The sequence below is a fragment of the Podarcis muralis genome, chromosome 2, assembly GCF_964188315.1.
Source record: "Podarcis muralis chromosome 2, rPodMur119.hap1.1, whole genome shotgun sequence".
In the NCBI taxonomy this organism is placed as follows: Eukaryota; Metazoa; Chordata; class Lepidosauria; order Squamata; family Lacertidae; genus Podarcis; species Podarcis muralis.
This window is the reverse complement of record NC_135656.1, coordinates 60,006,482-60,028,401: the sequence shown is the minus strand read 5'-3', so window position 1 is coordinate 60,028,401 and position 21,920 is coordinate 60,006,482. Positions and strand designations below refer to the sequence as shown.

General features: G+C 42.4%; 1 protein-coding gene across 1 annotated transcript in view; it reads right to left on the bottom strand.

The window, feature by feature from the left end:
* MYOT (myotilin) overlaps nucleotides 1-21,920 on the bottom strand; it is a 33,573-nt gene continuing 11,653 nt past the window's right edge. Inside the window, 10 exon segments of the mRNA XM_077924547.1 lie at nucleotides 1-604; nucleotides 1,285-1,418; nucleotides 2,146-2,311; nucleotides 3,143-3,350; nucleotides 5,236-5,368; nucleotides 6,150-6,199; nucleotides 9,527-9,628; nucleotides 11,692-11,848; nucleotides 14,817-15,289; nucleotides 15,291-15,411. Coding sequence (XP_077780673.1) covers nucleotides 429-604; nucleotides 1,285-1,418; nucleotides 2,146-2,311; nucleotides 3,143-3,350; nucleotides 5,236-5,368; nucleotides 6,150-6,199; nucleotides 9,527-9,628; nucleotides 11,692-11,848; nucleotides 14,817-15,289; nucleotides 15,291-15,411 — 1,720 coding nt within the window. The 3' untranslated portion in view covers nucleotides 1-428.

Here is a 21,920-nt window from a genome sequence, read left to right as displayed (position 1 = left end):
TTATATTTAAAATTTTATTTGCATCAGACATAAAACTTTCATTAAAAGCACTCAAGTTATGTTTAATAGCCAGGCAGCAGAAAATTATAATACTATGGGGCATGGTATTAACAAAGCAGTACAAATAAAAGTATTGTGACTGAATCTAGATGCATTCAAACCATCTACACTTTCATGATCATCCACTGGCCTTGATTCTTGGCCTTTAAAATTAAAAATACAAACATTTGGGTCTCCTTCTTGCTACAGTCACACACATTTATAAAAATCAGACTTAGTATAATCACAACAGCAGAACTAAGAGCAGGAGTTAAATAATAAATAAAAATATATTAGGTATGTTTGCTTATCAGCGCAATAACCCCTTAACTGCATGTGCTGTTCATAAACGTCTGTTGCAGGAGTGAAAGTTTCTTCCCTGTTGCCAGTTAAAGTTCATCGCTCTCATAGAGTCCAGACTGTGCTGCCATACGCTGAAACTCTCCTTCATCCGGGAAGAAAGCTTGTTTCACATCTAGACCTTTACCATTGAGTGCCAAGTATTTGCTAAAAGTTGGTCGAACCTTCAGTGGTTTGGGGTTTGGAACTGGCTTGTATGTGTGAGCTGAAATAGATTTTAGAGAGCAAAGAGAAGTAATTCAGATTACTTTGTTTAAAAAGTGGGGGAGAGAAAAGCGGGATACAGTCCAATCAAGTAAGTCGCCCTATTTCAGCTTGCTAGATCATCTGTGCTACATCCAAGACACATAAAGGGAGTTTAGGCAATGATACCAATTAAACAGGTTCATATACTTGGTGCATCAATACCTTCCATCTTTCACATCTTCTGTCCAACTGTATGCAAAATTAAGTAAAGGTAAAGGGACCCCTGACCATTAGGTCCAGTCGTGACCGACTCTGGGGTTGCGGCGCTCATCTCGCTTTATTGGCCAAGGGAGCCAGCATACAGCTTCCAGGTCATGTGGCCAGCATGACTAAGCCGCTTCTGGTGAACCAGAGCAGCGCATGGAACGCCGTTTACCTTCCCGCCGGAACGGTACCTATTTATCTACTTGCACTTTGACACGCTTTCAAACTGCTAGGTTGGCAGGAGCAGGGACCGAGCAACGGGAGCTCACCCCGTTGCGGGGATTCGAACCGCCGACCTTCTGATCAGCAAGTCCTAGGCTCTGGTTTAACCCACAGCGCCACCCGCGTTTCAATTGGCCTAGGTTCACGTATTTTTTTGGGGGGGGGGGTAGTAACATTCATATATGTAGAAGAAGAAAAAGAAGAAGTACTTACTAGCCACGTCCAATCTGGCATGGCATGTTGCCACTCCTGCCTCGTTGACAGCAGATACTGTGTACCAACCAGCATCTTTCTTATTTACATTGTGGATCAGCAAGCAAACCTTCCCAGAGGTATCATGAAACATACTAGGAAAAGAGAAAAATGACAAAAAAATTGAAGATTACAGTCCCCTCTCCTACCTTAAGACTAATATACTTCATGAAAATCATTCTTGTTAAGTATTGCCAGGTATTTTAAAGACACAGACCTATATTCAGCTGCATATATAAATTTGCTGATATTTATGTTTTGCCTTTCTTCCATCATGGAACTCAAAGCAGCATGAATGTGTTTTCCAGGAGGTCATCCACCCAGATCCTGGGCAGGCCTACTTAGCTTCAACAAGATGGCGGTCTCATGTCCCTTTAGACCATACCCAGGGGGTGCTATAGATACTGTCCAGCAATGCCCTTGAGCTGAGCGTAGTATCAGGCCATGTAAGCAAGTCCTCATCTTGCAGATCCCCTCCCACTTTTCAGGTCCTAACAGTTTCTAATATTTTGCAAATTTCCATTATGCAGTCACTTTGGAGGGCCCCTTCTCCACATTCAACATCTAGTCCACATCTAGCTCAAGACTGCTTAAAGCAAAAATGCTCTCCCACACTGCAGACTATAATACAGTCTTCTGAACAACACTTTTTTTGTAGAAGAGTGATGAAGCTGAAAATCATAGCAATTCCGTTTTCCCCAATGCTTGGAGCCAAAAACACCACATATCAGTTTGTAAACCTTTAAACTAGACCCACCAATAGTATTTGATTCAACTTGACTCCTGAATAGCTGAGAGGCCCATCATGATGCAGATACCTACCTGATTCTGTCTGTATTGAATTGTACCATTTCATTATTTCTCTTCCAGTATATTTGTGGTGGGGGGATAGCAGACACTTGGCATTCAAGTCTGGCCGAATCCCCCTCATAAACTCTTGTGCTTTGAGGTTTAAAGATGAATGTTGGGGCTTTCCGGTGTTCTCGTGCTAGATAAAAGTTTGGATAAAAAAAAAAGACAAAAATAGACACCTTACAGCCATAACAGACTAAAAGTGAATGCAAATAAAAACAAAACCATTTTTAATATCCCAAATGCATTTATAATCCAGCATATTTATCAGGTCCTTCATCTGGTAATTTCAAAAACACATAAGCTAACAGAAAGTAGAAGGCAAGTGGACACAGCAGAACTAAGGACCTAGGCTTCTGCATTTTGAAGTCTCTTGCTGAAGGACTTGATGTTTAATATTTTTTTAATTTAGGATGTTAAACAGTTTCTTCTATCTCTTTGCTTGCAGCTTTCCCCCCTCAATTGCTTGGGGTTTCCCTCTTTCGCTACAAATGAAAGATATATCCTGGACAGTGCGATGTATGACACACATGCTTGCATCAGTGGTGAACTCACTTCGTATCCAGAAGCCCTGCTATGAACATAGTCTTCCTATTTATTTTAGTATCAATGGCTGTGCATCCATGCCAGCTCTACACTTCATTTGGTGTTGTACCCAAAAGAGTAGGGGTAGAAGAACAGCTCTCAAACTCATATATTGAGGCTAAGTAGTGGCTTCCCACTTTCAGTGGAATGAGAAATCCTGTCACTAGATAACATTTAGAAATTTCATTGTTAGAAAGTCATGCACACAAGGTATGACTTTATGTCATGATCATTTAAAATTCTGACATCTTGAACCAGAAAATTTCTTTTCTTCTACAGCCTTTAATGAAGAGCACATAAGGAAATGATATTTGTAACAGAATGCACCAGCTGAAGTAAAGAAACAAAAATTTGTTTCCAAATAGACAAAGCTCTCTCATACCAATGACATCTAGCTTTACTGTAAAGGAAGCTTCTCCAGCACGATTGAAAGCCACACACTCCCATGTTCCAGCATCATAGACCCTGACAACTTCAAAAATGAATGAGTGGAAGCCTTTTTCAGATACGATCATTTTATGGAAGTCATCTGGGTGAACTAATCTTCCGTTTAGGTACCATGCCACATCTGGAGTTGGGAGGCCGCTGACCTACAAGGGGAAAGACAATAGATACTAAGGGGGTAGTGTCAGATAAAGATATTGTGGTACTGTAATTCATGCCAAACGGCAAGTCTGCATGGGAACATCAATGAGTGTTCATTTGATACTCTATCTATATATGCAGAATCACTGCACAAATTGTGACTGACTTGTGTAGTACATGTTATTCTGGGTTGCAGTTTTGCAACATATACAGTTGTACCTTGGTTGTCAAACGCCCTGGAAATTGGACGTTTCGGCTCCCGATTGTTCCGGTTTGCAAATGTTCTTTTGGAACCTGAATGTCCAATGGGGCTTCCGCAGCTTCTGATCAGTTGCAGGAGCTTCCTGCAGCCAATCAGAAGCCGCAATTTGGTTTTCGAACGTTTTGGAAATTGAACGGACTGCCGGAACAGATTCCGTTCGACTTCCAAGGTACAACTGTAAAGCAGAAACAAGAGCTACGTTCATACCACATGGTCTACAAAAGACTCTAGTATTGTCATATATAAATGTCATAGTTTAACAAAATAACAAAAACAAGACAAGGAGTGGTTTCTATTCACAAAATGGGTCTGTGCTATAAAAATACATACAACACATAGTGGTGCAACATTGGCTGTGTGAAAGAAATTGTATGACACAAAACTAGGTCACAAGGGATAACTGGGGCAATGCTCAGTGGCCTGCAAAACTTCAGACCTTTCTGCCCATTATCAGATTTTGTCAACATGCAAGCACAAAAAAGGCAGCGCAGGGGGGAGGTCACAAGAACACTAGCAAATTGTCCCTAGACTCTCATTTCTGTGAAGATTACCAGGCACAGCACAAACCAAACCACAGTATGCACTCGGTTTACAGAAGATACACTGCTCCACATTTTTGCAGTGTTAATATGTTTCTTTAAAAATGCCTTGCCTTGTGGCAGTGGCTGATCAGGCAGCCCAGGAAGGTTTCCAATCATACCCTAAATTCCTCTTACTGGAATTTCATAATTGACTTTCAGAATATGTTAGCAGAAGATACAGTGGTGGCCAGCGACTTAGATGGCTACAGAGAGATTTGATGAATTCATGGAGGATGTAGGTTTAATCCTGTTTCCATGATCAGAGGCAATATACCCAGTGGCGTAGCGTGGGGGGTGCAGGGGGGGCCGGCCGCACCGGGCGCAACATCTGGGGGGGGGGTGCGCTCGCAGCTCTCTGCCCCTACCTGGCTCACTCACTCTCTCTCACTGCAGTGCTGGCTGTGCGAATCCGATCCGAGCCGCCGGGTCGCCGTCCACTGTGGAGGGGGTTGCCAGGCATGCAGTGCGGAGAGAGAGTGAGGGACTATCTGGGGGAGGGACAGTGCAGCGGCCGCCCAGCGTGGCGCTGAGCGCGGGAGAGAACCACACCAGACCAGACCAGGCAGCAGCAAGAAGAAGCTGGCAGCGGCGGCAGGTGACACAGGCCAGAGATCGCCCCGGGTGCTGACAACCCACGCTACGCCACTGAATATACCTCCAAAGCTTCAGAGGTTTGGGTAAAACAAAAACAGAAGGATATTACCTCTGTGCCCCACTTGTGAGCTTCTAGGAACCATGGGACTGACCATAGCTGGAAACAGAACACTGAACAAAATGGACCATGGTCTGGTCCAACAAGGCAATTCTTAAATCCAGTGCTTTTTTTTCTTCTAAAAAATCGTTTAGGAGTACTCTTATTTTGACTCAAGAAAATCACTATTTTATAGTTCAAATCGGGAAAAATAAATACAGTAAATGGACAAAAGTACAAAGATTCACGAAATGTTTAGGGGTATGCGTACCCCCGCGTCCCCCCAGAAAAAAAGAACTGCTTAAATCTATTAGGAGGGACAGCTGTGCTGAAAGTGGCTTGAAATCATACATTACCTTGAAATCAATCCTGCAAAATCTTCCTTCTTCAACTGTTATGTCTTCAGGCACTTGTACAAAACGTGGTTGAAAAAATTTCTCCTGGATTGACCCTTGCTCATTCCTCTCCCCTCTTGAAGATGGCCTGCTCCTAAAAGGGCACATCAACAAGGCAATAAAGTATTCCTATAATAATCTTTCTCCCCCTACACACCCACAGTAAGTATGTGTTAATAGTTCCATTGCACGATAGCCTGGTGACGCTAAGTTTCCAAAGAGGCAAAATTGTATTTCTAGTTTTGCAGTTTCATTATGGCAATAAACTATCTGGGACTGTTGAAGAGAATAACTCATGCATATTTCATAGGATGACTCCCATCTTTGGCCTCATGGTATTTAATGTGGTATCTTGTGCCTTACACAGTTTCCCCTTAAAGGAAGACTGAACTACATTGTTTATAATACATGTTTTCCCGAACTTAGAATCAATCATATGCGCTGAAGTGTATGATTTAAAAACTCTGTCCCCATTGGGCATTCAACTTCATATGATTATGAGCAGGCTTCCCACTTCAGACCTTCCACGTGGCAAGCAGCTGGACCAGATGATGTGGATGCCTGACTTGCTTTCATACCTTTAAGGGACTCCAAAGGACTCTCTTGCCCAAGGCTCTCAAACCATGGGGAAAGGTAGCCAATGTGGTGCTCTTCAGATGTTGCTCAACTACAGCTCCCATCATCCCTTTTTATTGGCCATGCTAGCTGGGTCTGATGGGAGCTGTAGTCCAAGAACATCCAAAGGGCACTATGATGGCTACCCTTGCTCTAGGGCCACTATCGGTAACAGTTCACACAACCAGTGTATGCAGTGTGGATCAGATCTCATGTCATTAGCATACACCTTTGCAGCTTAATGTGCGCATAACATGTACCTTGCTTGTGCTGAAGGAACGTGCAGTCGTGTGCTTTCCAAGTTCTGCTGCTGCAAAAATCAGAAGAGGTAATGATCACTGCTTTAATCATGAACACATATGATGGACTCTCAATTGAACATCCTACAGCTTAAATCTTTCTGGAGAAACAAACTGCTCATTTAAAACCACAAGCACTTTCTAATGCAGACTATAAAAGAAATTGATCCCCTAAAGTCATGATAATCAGCAGTCACAAATGTGAGCCAGAGTCATGCGCAAGAGGAATGACACAATTCTTTCCATTGGTCCAAACTATTTTGGCAAACATGTCACCTTTGTTGTGGGGTGGGGTGGGGGGACTATTATCCCACTGGAGTATCTGAAATGAGAGCTAGGGACACAGTGTCCTTCAGCTGAACAGGAATAGAAGTCAAGTATTGGCAAGAGCACACTGTTGTGCACACTCATAAAAGGGTACCAATGGCAATCAGCACATCTTAAGCTGGAAAATATTTTCCCTGTTAGGTCACAGCGCTAGAACCAAATCACACAGGCTTTATAAGAGCAACTGGGATTTTATTTTATTTTTCCCTCACTAACCCAACTCATCTTAGCATTTTAAAGAACAGATGTAATTGAATTCAATACAAGGTATAATTCAGGCACAGTGGTATTCCTGCCATTTTAGCAATGAGGACAGTTAATTATAGGAAGTGCAGCACTAACAGTTCTAAGTATTTGTATATCCAACACAGTACGATATTAACACTGTGTCAAGTTCTTCACATCTGATAGTTGCATTTTGGAACACTGGTTTAGCAGTCAAGAGAACCTTTACACCAGAGTAAGCTCATGAACTATCTAACATGGGTATTTTTATTTTGCTACACCAATGAGCTATCGGCTAGCATTTTCAGAAGATATCTGACAATATTTTACATTGTGAAGAAATAGGACTTCTAGCTATTTCGAACTGATGTTTATAAAATGGTCCTTTTCACTTTAAACTCTCTTGTGCATGGGAGAGTCAAAAGCTCACAGGCAGGTTAAAAGTACAAGGGGATGTTTTGCTCAGAGAATTTTGTACAGTGGGATACTGTAAGTTAAAGGTTCCCCTAGCAACCTAGAAATTAAAGAAGAAATAGACACTTAACTAAAACGCTCCTCCTTGTGTTTAAAAGCTTTTCTTTGAGATATCTTTTATATAAGTTATGTTCAAAATAGGGTACCTGTCATAAACATAATGACTTGGCATTGCAAATTTGTCTTCAGGGTCCAGTGTTAAGAGACTTTATGGAGGTTTTTGAGAGATATAAGGATTTTAAACAATTATAACTGAGGTGCAATAACACTATGACTAGTGTGGTGGTAACAGAGACTCTCCTACAGCCTTTCAACACCATTAAACTCCAAGAAGAAGGGAAATCAGTCAGAAAGTTGGGAAGACAGAGAGATAAAAACCTGAAGAGTTGAACAGCTGCAAGGAGATAGAAGAGGGCTGAAAACACTATTAAGGGAGTTGGAATAATGAAAAGTGTTAGGGAGCAGGTGGATACTGCAGCAGAAAGGAGTGGAAGAAAAAATCAAAAAGTGATCCTGAAGTGGAAATTGGAGATGCAAATTGATAAGTATTGTCTTGGTAAGGAAAACGTCTAGTATAGATACAGCTGGATGCATTTCTCTATTTTATCTTATCTTAGCTACTTAAATGTAAAATTTGGTTCCCTTCCCCCCCACCCCCACTGTTTTAACCTGTTACCCTACCAAAACCTTAAGTAAAAGCCTTGTCTCCCATCCCTCTCCCTATTTAATTGCCATACCACTCTGTCCTGTACTGGGAGTAAGCTGGGCCAGTTAAAATCCTAATCAACCATCAATAAATCGTAAATCCAGTAGCTGAAGAGGCCACTGACAGCAGCAGCAGCTAGGAAAAAGCATACTAGAAAATAAATTCTCAACCTGGGATTTAACCGTGGCCACAGATATAGTTCCCCCAATCATTTCCCCCCATTTTTTCTACTTTTTCTATACATCAATGGAGCAAATCCTGGTAATGTGGGGCCAAGTTCAGCCTTTGTCTCAGGCCCCATCTGCATCACACCACTTCCTCCGTGGTGTGTCACGGTCATGGCTTCCTCCGAAGAACCCTGGGAAGTGTAGTTTTTTAAGGGTCCTGAGAGCTATTAAAAGAGACCTCTATTTCTCCTCACAGAGCTTCAATTGTCCAAGTTCCCTGAGAAGAGGCACTGACTGTTAAATTAATTTGAAGATTGTAGCTCAGTGAGGGGAATAGGGGTCACCCAGCAACTCTCGAAGCTCTTAACAAACCACTCTTCCCAGGATTCTTTTGGAAACAACAAAATTATTTAAAGTGGCACAATACTGCTTTAAATGGGTAGTGTATATGGGGCCTCAGTCAGATCCCACTGTTCCAACAGCAGAGGGGAAGTGCATTTCCCGGCTCAATTGTTCCATTGAAAAAGAGAAGCATCTGCACTTAGGATGCTCAGTGATACAGTGCTCACCATCATCCTTCTGCATGCTGTGTTCTGCATCACTCCTACAGCTTCCTTGGCTCTGTGTGCTCTCTTCCCATCACTCCACTTCTTCCTGTGTCCTGTTGGCTATGGAAAGCCACTGTGGCCACATCTGAGCAGCAATACACTATGAACATCTGCCACAGTGAACTGGATCAAAATTTTGCTGTACTATTACATACAGCAACACTTGGGATTTATTTTATAATTATGTTTGAGTCACAAGAATTTGGTGTGGGAGAGAAATCACCTCATGGTGAAAGACAAGAGGTCTGACAGCTTTGTTGGATCTTCCAGGTGACCATTTAGCATTTTCTACACAGTAAGGAATCACTATCCGGTGCAAATTCTAGAAGCAAGGTAGGTGTGCTAGTCATTATACAAGCCAACTATATGTGTCAGCTGAAGTAATCATCTCATGGTGCGGGTCATGACAGCATGGGAACCCACAGATGGCTACAAGTATTCCTCCTTTCTTACATTTAACCTGCATATGTCTTTATTATTATGAATATGCATTTATTATGCATATTGCAGTGAAGCATGACGAGCCATTTGTGAAGTGGCCTTATCCTTATGTTACCATGGTAACATGGGAAACTATGGAGGGAGGACACAAGTGTTACCTAATCCATGTCTTGTCTTGGGCAAGGGAATGTATCTTTATTCCTCATATGAAGAATCCTAATATCCATCCCTTGAATGATGTTCAGAAAAAAAATTCTCCTAGGTCGTATGGATGACAGGAGGAACAAAAATGACTATTATCGGTTATGATACCAACCCCCAGTCCTATTTTATTTTTGCAAATCCCAATTTATGTTCTGGACTGTGAACATTTTTTTAAAAAAACCTTACTTGTGCATCCTGTACATTTTCTTCACTCTGTGGTTCAAACACAGATGCAGCATTTTCTGGTCCAAGTAACCTGCGAGCCATTCTCTCCTCGTAGCTTAAACGCTAAACACAGAACAAAAGAAACGGTTAGTTAGAAAAGGCTGTTTAATGCTGTTTGAACTTCTAATTCCTATTCAATATAACAGAGCTAACTACAAGAAGAGATTAACTGCAAGACAAGCCCATGAACTCCTAGTACTTCAATACTTGATTTACTCAGGGGATCTCTTCACTGCAGTCAGGAGAACCAAGGAAGAGACACATTAACAAGAATAAAACTAGCTCTGGATTCCATTCCGCATGCACGTCTCTCAGGGCTTGGGCCAAGGGAGGACTTATTACAAAACAGGTATGTGGGTGGCGCTGTGGTCTAAACCACTGAGCCTCTTGGGCTTGTTGATTGGAAGGTCGGCAGTTCAACCTCCTGTCCCAGCTCCTGCCAACCTAGCAGTTTGAAAGCACACCAGTGCAAGTAGATAAATAGGTACAGCTGCGGTAGGAAGGTAAACGGCGTTTCCGTGCGCTCTGGCTTCCATCACGGTGTCCCGTTGTGCCAGAAGCAGTTTAGTCATGCTGGCCACAGGACCTGGAAAGCTATCTATGGACAAATGCCGGCTCCCTCGGCCTGAAGCGAGATGAGCACTGCACCCCAATCGACTCTGACTGGACTTTATCACTAAACATACAGCTGATCCAGGCAGATATCCACACACACACTGCTTGAGAGTACTGTATGGTTGTTACACAATTCAAGCTACCTGATGAATGAATAAACTATAAAATACTTGATCTGGGAAGTTAAATAGAAACTTTAACTCATTTGAGATAGAGTCAGCCTGGGCCAATACATAAAACAAGAGCAATAATAAGCTAGTGTACTACAAGTGTTCTGTGCAAGCTCAATGGGTGCGAAGGTTCAGATCTCAAATCCATTGCCCTTTGGGACAAGATGCAGGAAGTGCAACACCACTTCTTTTAAATAGGTGTAAGCAGGGTAAAACCATGGGGTTACTGTGGCAAGTAACAGCCTTGTGTGGAGTTCCTTCTCCTCCTCTTTCAATGTCTAATTCAATGTACCCAGTGTCAATCCAGTTCAATCATAATGTGCTTGCTACTTTCACCTTCTCCTAGATGACTGCTATGGAAAAACATATATTAATGACATATACAGGGTAAGCTGATGTTGACATCAGGGGAAAACTCAACACAGAAGTGACATTTTCAGCGGGACCCTTGTAGTTAATTGTCTGACATACTCTGATGGTTGAGATCCTGGTGGTTGAACTAATCTCTCGCACATCCTTGCCATAGGATTTTAGCTTTGACTTTGATCAGGTTATGGCTTTGGCATCAAGTGTAAATTACAGGATTACATCCATAAATGGCACTTGATCAGAAATTAAGCACTGGTGACTCAAGGGCCAATTTATCTCCAAGAAGCCACTCTGTTGCCAGAGCTCAATAGCTCTGGAGGACAGCACTTCAGTGAAATCATTCCCAATTCTGAAATGATTGTCTTTAGTATTAAAAGTACTTCTAAATTAATCTAGAGAATGTCTTTCTCAATTGACACAGTTTGAATGGCAGTTTCAACATACATTACAGGTGTTAAAGGTGTCACATAATATCGATTCTGCATTTGTAAGAAATCAATCTTTTAGTGTGGCATCACCTACACTTGGAACTCCCTGCCTACTGACATCAGGCAGGTGTCTTCAACATACTGTTTTAGAACTTGCTAAAATCATATTTATTAGACAAGCCTCCCCAGACGTGTAGTATACTGGTGTATCTTGTAATCCATTTTTAGTTTATTGCTGATTTTTTTCCATGTTTTTAATATATAAAATTCATGAAATAAATATTTGATCACACATCAAATAAGTTTTAGAGACGGGCTATAGCTAATTAAATTGGTTTAAGGCAGTGGAGACAACATGGTGCCCTCATGTTTTAGTAAAACATGAGCCATATTGGCTTGGACTGATAGGAGTTAAGAGAGAGGGCCCCACATTGGCTATGCCTGGCTTAAGATGCACAAACTGCACGGTAACTAAGCTCAGAGCCATCCAGCTCAGTCACTTAACTTGCAAGTTCCACTCTGCCAGATAATATACATCTCTTACTTGGTTCCCGTTATGGAGAAGGCTGTCTTTACATCGTAGTTTCCTTTCCAAGTCTTGAATGAGGGCGTCTTTCGTTCCTTGTATCTCTCTGTCAGATGTCTTCTGCACTGGTTTGGTGCTGCTGGTTTGCTTCTTGTACATAGGCTTCGAATAACTGCTAATTTAAGGGGAAAGGTGAAATTGGTAGCTATTTAGAGCTGGATACAAGACATACTACTCCATTAGAAGTTTGTGTTGCTACTCAGTTGTTGTGCCAGAAGACAACATCAACACCATATGTAGACACACTGGTAGCCATAGTCACATGTTACTCATGCACAGGATATTACTGCAACTACTTTCAAATGGGGCTGTGCTTTTAGCCACACTTCTGATGTGGTGTCTCCTTCCTCAAACAACCACGTGCTGCTCATGGTTGTCTGAGGTGAAAGCCAAACACACATGTTCCTGCTCACATGTCGCAGGTATGTGTGATCCAAACAACTGGCAATTTAGACCCAGTTCTAAAGTAATCACAGTAACATGCTACATGAAAGTAAGATGTGAATAAGGCTTATGCAGTTGACTGTGTGGCAATGGCACCTGCCACATATTTGACCTCATATTATAATTGATGTTTGGAAGAAGGCACAAGCTATTGGTCCCCCCCTTATTTTCTGGGCATTCTCCAAGCTACTTAACACTAATAGATACATATACTGAATGTTGCCTCAATAGGTACATACATTGAGTACAGGGTACCTCGGGTTACAAATGCTTTGGGTTACAAACACTTCGGGTTATGAACTCCACTAACCCGGAAGTAGTATCTCGGGTTAAGAAATTTGCCCCAGGATGAGAACAGAATTCGTGCACCGGCAGCGCAGCAGCAGTGGGAAGCCCCATTAGCTAAATTAGTACCTCAGGTTAAGAATTTTCTGCAACCTAGGACTATTTTTTATAGAAAAGAGAGCTAAGTCATGTGCCAACAAGACATCCGGTACGGCCAAAATTGAACTTTTGATTTATTTTTAAGACTGAGACACAAGGAATCTGTCTCTGAACAGATAATTGCAAGAGTATCTTTTATTTTATGAAGGAAGACTCAGGATTAGCTCTCAATTAATCTGTGAGCCCTGATTTTTTTGGCATTTTTAGTTCAGATCTTCTTGGCAATTCTCTCCTAATAATTTCACAGCAGGATTCACCAACACCTGGAATCCTGATTCTACTATATTTGCATGCTCCTCCCCCAAACAGTCCACACCACTGGGTCTTCTGTCTGTTGTCTCACACTCAACTCCTGTACACATTTACTTGCAATTCCGTCCTACTGATTGCAATAGAACTTGATTCCAGGTATGCATACTTAGGGTTATCCACCTCTGAGAACTTAAATAATGGCAAAATGTTTAGCAATTTTACAATGAAAAGCATTAAAGGAATGCAAAGTATTTTATACGTATCGTGTATTATGCTGGCTAATGCAGGAATGTGTAACCCTTACAGACAAATTCTTGCCTTTGTAGCACCTGCATTTCAGCCCTATTATGATTAGGAAACACTCCTGCCATTGGCGCTCCTTTGTGCCCTTCAGATATTATGCAGAATATGAATGCCACAGCTTTTCACAGCACAGCAAGAAAGGGTTGTTTGGAGAGACAAGGAAGGTGGAACATTGCGTTCTGTCTGGGCACTACCAAGAGTTGTCCTTTATTCTGGGAACAAAACACTTATCCTAATTGGTATGAAGCTCGTTTTTCAAGAAAGCTAACTGTCAATAAAACATTTCAAAGAATTTAAGGGTAGCAGGGGGAGAGTTTTCATTCTTCAATTTCCCACAATATATTTTCTGTGTTATATATTTGTCTGCTCTAAATATACATTATCAAAACCATAATATACTGGAGAGCAGCAGGAGATATTTCCACTGAGGGATAGATTGTACCCAGGGAAAAATTCCACTTGTTTCGTGTAATTTGCTTGGCTTGATAATTCCTACTCTGCGAGGAATTATTACTAGGGCTGAAATCCAAGACATCCTCAGTGGGGAGTAAAAAAAAGGATCCCGACAGTTAAGTCCAGTCGTGAACTACTCTGGGGTTGCGGCGCTCATCTCGCTTTACTGGCTGAGGGAGCCGGCCTACAGTTTCCAGGTCATGTGGCCAGCATGACTAAGCCGCTTCTGGCGAAACTGAAACACAGTGAAAGACTAACTTTGGTTATGATTTAACAGTACAGTTCTAAGCATGTTTTACCCAGAAGTAAATATTGAGTTCAACTGGACTTGGGTCCGCTTAAAAGGTAAAGGTACCCCTGCCCGTACGGGCCAGTCTTGACAGACTCTGGGGTTGTGCGCCCATCTCACTCAAGAGGCCGGGGGCCAGCGCTGTCCGGAGACACTTCCGGGTCACGTGGCCAGCGTGACATCGCTGCTCTGGCGAGCCAGAGCTGCACACGGAAACGCCGTTTACCTTCCCGCAAGTAAGCGGTCCCTATTTATCTACTTGCACCCGGGGGTGCTTTCGAACTGCTAGGTTGGCAGGCTTAGGATTGTAGCAAATTTGCTTAGTGGGGGTTGCCCTACTAAAGTCAATCAACATATAAATCAGTCAAGCAGTCCCCCCACCTATTTTCACAAAAAGACAGAGCCACAATTCATGTTTAAAACCTGGAAAAATGTAAGGGATACGTATCTGGCTTAAGATAATTTATCCTGTCTTTAAAAAGGATCCGTTAACAGATATGGCTTTTGTCATATGCCAACCAGGAGGCCAGGGTGGGGAGACTGAGGTGAAGAGCACAGATATAATCATGCATTTGGGGCCTGGTTTAAGTATCCAACTAAAAAACAGAATGGGACATTCTGCAACTACTTTTATTTTTCAACCATGTCCTGCCTTCTCTTATGCTAAGCTCTGGGAAGTCTCATGTCTCATACCTCCCATCCCTTGGCATTTAGAAAAGCAAAAGCAGACTTTGCAAAATGAAGGGCACTTCTCAAGGTTGCCATTCCTGGTTTCCCCTCCTGTCTCCAGAGTCAACACTTGAAGCTGAGTACAGTACATGGGAGCACAGGATGAAACAGGCCAAGGGTTTTCAAGAGCCATACATACACATACTTCAAAGGGAAAGAACATACTTACTTTGACTCCACTGAGGAAGGACCTTGGCTATTATAATCAAAGTGGGAGGGCAACACGGAGCAAAGGAATGCCGCAGGGGACTGGTTATGCATGGATGAAATCCTCTGCCCAGATGAGGAGCTAGCAGGAGACTGTGCAGATGCAGGTGTTACGGGAAATGAAGCACTATATGAAGGTGAGGAGAGTGAGATTGGCGAGCTCAGCGATGAAGAGGAAGAAAACTTCTTCTCATTAGGATTACAAGGCTGGATTAGAATGGAAGACTGTTTGGTTTGCCTGCTTGGAAGCGTAGTAGAGGTTTCTGGTCCTGGAGGCTGTGGTTTCCCTTGATATGTATTTTGAGACTGGATAAAATGTTTTGGACGCTCATAGTTAAACATGCTTGGTTGATACATAGAGGACACGGATGGGAGGTTACTGACACTCATGGGGAAGATTTCACAATTGTCCTGTGCTTTAGAAGGTGAAAAAAGGGCTTTGGGTTGGTGGCTGGAAAGAATAAGCTGATAAATTTTGTGGCCTTTCTCGGCTAGGTTCCTGGGTGGAACAGAATCCCTGCCTCAGCAGAGTGTGGCTGTCTTGATGATGGCAATTCCTTTAGGAAAACAATACAAATAAAAAATAAATGGCATGCCACAATGACTAGCAAAAGGTCATGTAGACTTATCAGACTGGAAGGTTCCAATGGTTGCCCAACCCTGACAAAACATAATGTCTTGTACCTAAAGTATCCTGGAGGTATACCTGTCTAACCTCTTTTTCCCCCTGCTAACTCAAAAAGTTTTCCGCTTTACAAGCTTTTGAAAGTTCAGCTCTCCAAAATACAATAGTGAATACACTTGCTTTAGTACACAGTATTACTACATATTAATTTACATGTTGATTACAAACATCCTAAAACCTCTCACCCACTGAAATCAATGGAACTCAATGAGTTACTTTTGTTGGATTACCCCTATAGCTACCACTAAAAGATACTAGCCCATTAAATAAATGATTACAATGTAGCGGTCAACTACTGGAGACCCCCAAAACAAAGCAAAACGTTGGTTCCATAAATGACCTATAATTATAGAACGTTAACACTAATTTTCCATGGAGGCTTCACAACTTGTGTGAAAGGTATGTACAATGAACAAGCACCAATCTTGTATTCATTAAAGGGGATGCTTCTAGCTGCTGTGTGTCAGAAGAAAGCATAAGCAGATCAGGAAAAAAATTAATTTTTTTCAAAGCCGAGAACACTAAAAGTATATGAGCTGCTCTAATGCATCTCACATAAATTGACTTGAATTCATTAAAAAAAAGTTACAGAATATACTAGTATATTAGGGTTAACAAAACATGGCTCCTCACTGTTAGCCTTCTCAACAACCAAGATTTCTTTATGCTGTAATTTTACAACTATGGATACAAGTTCTAACCAGAAAATGTTTTGTTGATGTCCCACTGAAATTAATTGGGTGAGTGAGATTGCCTTTTTCTGGCTTGTGCTAAACCGACAGAAATTTATATACACAACTAAATAAATTTAGCCACCCAGAGTGGCTGGGAAAACCCAGCCGGATGGGCGGGGTATAATTAATTAATAAATAAATAAATAAATAAATAAATAAATAAATAAATAAATAAAAATAATAATAATAATTAAAGCCAAGTAGTCATTCCAGGTAGTTCCTTGGAAGCTAGTGGGTCATCTGGGAAATTAAAAGTTCAGACCTCACTTTCAGATTTATCAACAATTTATAAAGAACTACCAAAATCAGTGAGCAGCAAATATGCAGAAACAACTTTAATTATGTAAGATTTATAGATTAGAATTACCTAATTAACCACAACTTTTTGCAACCCACAAAAGATAAACCTTATACAAGAGATTATGTTCACCCAATTAATTTTCTGTCCGAACTAGCAGTCATAGCCACCCTCAGGCACATGCTCATATGGATGTTACAAGAAGCAAGCATTTACAGATTTAGTTAGCAACAATTCCTGTTAACATGACTCTTCATATGCAAACTGTAAGCTATAGATAAAGAAAAAGTTTTATTTTTTTAAACTGAGCAAAAATTCAGGAAGTTGCTTATGGGGAATACTTAAATCAATACAACCAACAATTTAATGTGTTACTGGGAAAATCCACCTGTACAGCAGACCCCATAGGTGCTTCCAGACAGGGATTTGTATTGAGTTGTTGACAATTTTTTAGAAAACATAATTAGATATATAGATATATTTTAAACCCAGACAGGGTAAATCCTGATGAGGTTGGGGGAAGCATACAGGCTGTCATTCTTATACCAACCATGTTATGTGGAAACCACAAAAAATGCATACATCAAGAGCACCCATCCCACAAGCACCTGTCTGCAAGCTCCCCAAATCTCATGCATGCCACTGGGTTTTTTTTTAAGTGAAAAGACCTCTAGGAGGAAGATTGAATAGGAGTAGAGGGGAGAGCTACTTAACCCTTTCTCCATCAGCTATTTTTCCAAATCAAAAACTACCAGCACAGCAGCTGCTTCCCCCTGCGGAGTCTCAGATCAGCTGTTTTGCTATATATATTTGTGTGTGTATAAATACAGTACATTGTCTTCCTTTCACAGGAGAACCTAAAGAAGGTTCCATGAGGTCATACATTCCCCAGTGAGATCAAATTATTAAGGGGAGGGGTGTGTGCTGTATAAAGCCTTTTCCTTTCGATATTTAAAAGAAGATGCAACCCTAAGTAAATAATTATGAAAAGCAACAAGTCTCCCACTTCTTCCTCTTTAAATATTTCAGGAATGCAAGACAAAATCACCTTCAAGTCGGCATGGCGAAGAAGGCTGAACACTTTAATACTACACCACCACCCTAAAACACCTACCCTTCCTCTCCACCCCTGCTATAAAGCTTGCAAGGTGTCCCCTAGACCCCAAAACAAACTGAGCCGGTGAGATCCTAATATAATTGACTTTGCTATTTACACATATCCTACTGAGCACAAATACAAAACGTTCCCTTTTCAACTCATCTTAAAAGAGAAGGTTCCACTGCACCTCGCATCCATTATTAACAGCGAGGTCTTAAACGAGTTTTTACTCAAAACTCTCGCTGGGCTCTGTGGGTCTTAACTCTCTACAAGATGCACTTTTTGCAGCCTAACGCAATGCTTGCATGCTAAGCACTCGGGAGCCTTTAAAGCGGCGCACTTACCGCTCCAGAGGTTTAAAAGCAAGGCGGGAGGGGAGGAACAAAAGAGTCTTACCTGTTGTCAAAAGATGGTATCACCTGAGGTGTTTTTAACCAGTGCTGGTGGGGGAAGCCAGCCATTCACTAACACAGACTACAATCATAGTAGCTCTCTGCTTAGTATTAATAAGACCAGTGACTTTTATCTGCTGCCAAATAATGACATCCGATGTGCCCGCTTGTCCACCTACCCAGGCTAAGGTGTCAGAATAAAAGTCCCCCGCCCTACCACGGTCATCTCTCGTTAGGTAGGACACAGGCTGCCGAGCGATTCTGTTAGGCAAGCCGATATATCGTGCATATTTATTCTTGTAAACCCCAAGGGATTCAATCAGGCTTACTCCCGAGTAGGCGTGAAAAGACCGCCTGCCACTTTAAAACCGTTGCACAAGTCTCTTGGTCGGGGGCGCCTGTCATGGACGTAGCCAAGATTTATTGGGGGTGGGGAGGCCTTGCGTTTTGGGGGGGGCAGAACCGAATTATCTGCGATGCAATTGGTCAGTTAGTTTAGTTAGTAATTTTTATTTATTTATTTACTTGATGGGGGGCAGCTGCCCCCCTCCCCGCCCATGGCGCCTGCGCGGGCAACGATACTGGGAAGGGAGAAAGCAAAGCAAGGAAAAATGTCCTACTGGGAGCAAGCGTAACTTTTAACATGTCCGTATATATAGCACGTGGATTTGGGGGAGGACAGACTGAAATAAAGTAAGTTTGGCGAGAAAGGCTCCCTTAAAACAGAAAGAAAAAATAACACATTTGCAAGAGAAGTGCTCCTAACTGCGAACACAACTTTTCATTCATCGATTGAGGCTGCAGTACCGGCCATCTCACTGAAGGCCCCCCTACCCACGGGGAAAAGACGCCCACCGATCTTCACCGCGACTACAATTCAAAGCAAATTGCAGCTCACAGCCTACCGAGCCCGGAATAGCCTCGAACTAATCCCACCGCCCCAAGGGCATCCTCGGGAGCGTTACCATTCCTGCGCACCCGGATGCTCTGCGGTTGCCAACTGCGCCTAAATTTTGCACATGATCCTCTGGCTCCAACTTCAGCGGGCCTCTTCCAAGAGAACAGCGGTGCTGAACCGGGTGAACTTTCCGAACCAAAGCCCGGCTCTGGAGGAAAAGCTAAAATTATGATCTAACTGGGCATTTCGTTTGCAAAGCGGGTTGGCTCAGCCAGCTAAGAGAAGGGACGACCTGAAGCTGCTCCACCTGTCTGTGGAAAGATAGGCGCGAAGGTGAAGAAGTGAAGAAGAGTTTAACGAGGCAGAATAAACTAGTGCGCTGGATTAGCCCTTCTCCCAAATTGAGCAGCCCCTTCGAAATAAAACACACCCCCATTCCAGCCGTCGAAGGGACTTTGATTCTGAAGCGGAGACAAGGGGAGATTGTGTCGCACCCGATCAGATTTCCAACCTAGCCCTGCTGGCGCTCCTTTTGTTCAAGCACCCCTCTGACCTTCCTCCCTCGCAGGGAGTCTCGGCAGACGGTTCCAACCGACGAGGTGTCTGGATGCTTAGCTTATGGTGGAGGGACGTGAAAGAAAGCCTCGCTTTCCCACCCAATTCACACAACCACCTTGTTTTAGGCGCCGAAAAAATGAAAACGGCCAGAGGCTTGTGATTTTTCTTCTTCTCTGGGCATCTAGTCTCGGATTTCCTTCACAATACACAGGCGGCGATGCTTCTTCCCTTCCTCCTTGGAAAAGTTCCAGCCTAGGTTTCAGAGTAGAGATTTGCACGCAAATCTTGAACTCCTTTAAAGGGGTTCGACTGCACCGTTATAATCCAGACTTGCACAGAATGCCCCCGATTTAACATTTTCAGAATGCCCCTGTTAAAGGCCAACCTATTTTTTAGTGGCATGTGCACTGAGGTCTCCAGATATGGCTACATATATACAGTATATAGAGCTCAGAAGTATTTTTCATAAACAGTGCTTAGAAGGCATTCCAAGTCTTGCATTGTTTATTAATTTAATAAAACGTTTATAGTCCACCTTTTGGGAGGGGGATGACCAAAGCAGCTTGCAAACAACTTGATTTAAAATCCATACAACTGGTAAAAACAAAATAAATGCCAGCAAAAAGCCATAGAAGCCATCGTGATTGTTCATCCTAGTTCAAATAACCCCAAAGGCTTTTCTGTATCATTAAGTTTGCTCATTGGCATTGAGGTGGGTGTGCAGACCTCTTTAGGAAGAGCATCCCACTAATATGATGCTGGAGTGACAAAAGTCCAGCTGTGCAACCACAAATCATAAGAAACAAAGCTTGTATGGAAACTGGCAGCCTTTACAATATAGTGCCTGGCTTCTGAGAAACCCGTTGGCCCTCCAGTTGTCATTGGACTCCCCACCAGTACCATGCAGCACGGCCAATGGTAAGGATTGGTGGGAGCTGGGAGTCCAATGCCATCGGAGGACCACAGGTTCCCCAGCCTTGTTTTAGGGTGCACTAAACTGGGTTTAGACACACGGGTGGTGCTGTGGTCTAAACCACAGAGCCTAGGGCTTGCCAATCAGAAGGTTTGAATCCCTGCGACGGGGTGAGGTCCTGTTGCTTGGTCCTTGCTCCTGCCAACCTAGCAGTTCGAAAGCACGTCAAAGTGCAAGTAGATAAAAAGGTACTGCTCCGTTGGGAAGGTAAACAGCGTTTCCGTGCACTGCTCTGGTTCCCCAGAAGTGGCTTAGTCACACTGACCACATGACCCGGAAGCTGTACGCCAGCTCCCTCGGCCAGTAAAGCGAGATGAGCGCCACAACCCCAGAGTCGTACACAACTGGACCTAACGGTCAGGGGTCCCTTTACCTTTGGACTGGGTCCAAATGCAACCCGGTCACAAATATCACTTTCCATGCATTATCCAATACATTCTCCACTGTAGTAAAGCATGTTCACTTCCTGTCCAAAAGTTCTATCTTGGGCTGCATACCTAAGCATGCTAACATGAAAGTAAAGCCAACTGAAAATCACTGGGCTTTGCTTCTGAATAAACATGTTAGGTTTAGGCCATTTAATCTGCAGTTTCACATTGCATGCTTTGAGCTGCTTGCTTTGAGCTACAGAAGAATAACAACTTCTGTGCTACAACTGGAGGAGGTGAGAAGTTCCATCCGGGAACAAACAGGAACGAGAAATTGTCTGTAACTGAGGTCAGCCAAAAAGCTAAAGGTTTATTCCCCCAATTTCCACTACAAATAACAGTTCCAATGTTACACCCTAAATTCACTGAATTTGCAGTTCAAAAGAATATGTTAATGCAGTATTGCTTTGATCTATATTGGTAGGGAAGGAAAAAGTTTAAATGTGTAAACCAAAAGTACCCACTTCCTTTTGGGATTGTTTATCTTTTACAGAGAAAACTACTGCATTAAGGTTCTGATTAGAAATGTAAAATTAAGCTCACTTTGGACACTCATTCTATCAAGCAAGCATTAATTGGGTACCGATTAGCATAAAATTCCACCTAAAGAAAATAGTGATTATGAAAGGAAACTGGCTATGTAACTGAAACCAAGCCTTTTCAGTCAAAAGTCAGAATTAGCAGGCATAGAAGGAAACTGTAGTATAACCATCAGCTTCATAAAGCCTGTATGCTCTGATGTGTAAATAAAGATTAATACAGAAATACAAGACTCCAGTATCTACCTCTTCTAAAAACAACCCTGTAAAAAGTCATCCTGAACTTGCCATCACAATGTTGAAACTAGAAAATAAAGCCTGGCCCAAAACATCTTTATGCCAGAGACAGAAAACAACCACTACTACTATGATCATATGATGGCCACCTCATGAGAGATCTGGTTGTACTTTCAGGTATCATAAGGAATTAGGACATTCTACAACTCTGGATTTCTGAAATTC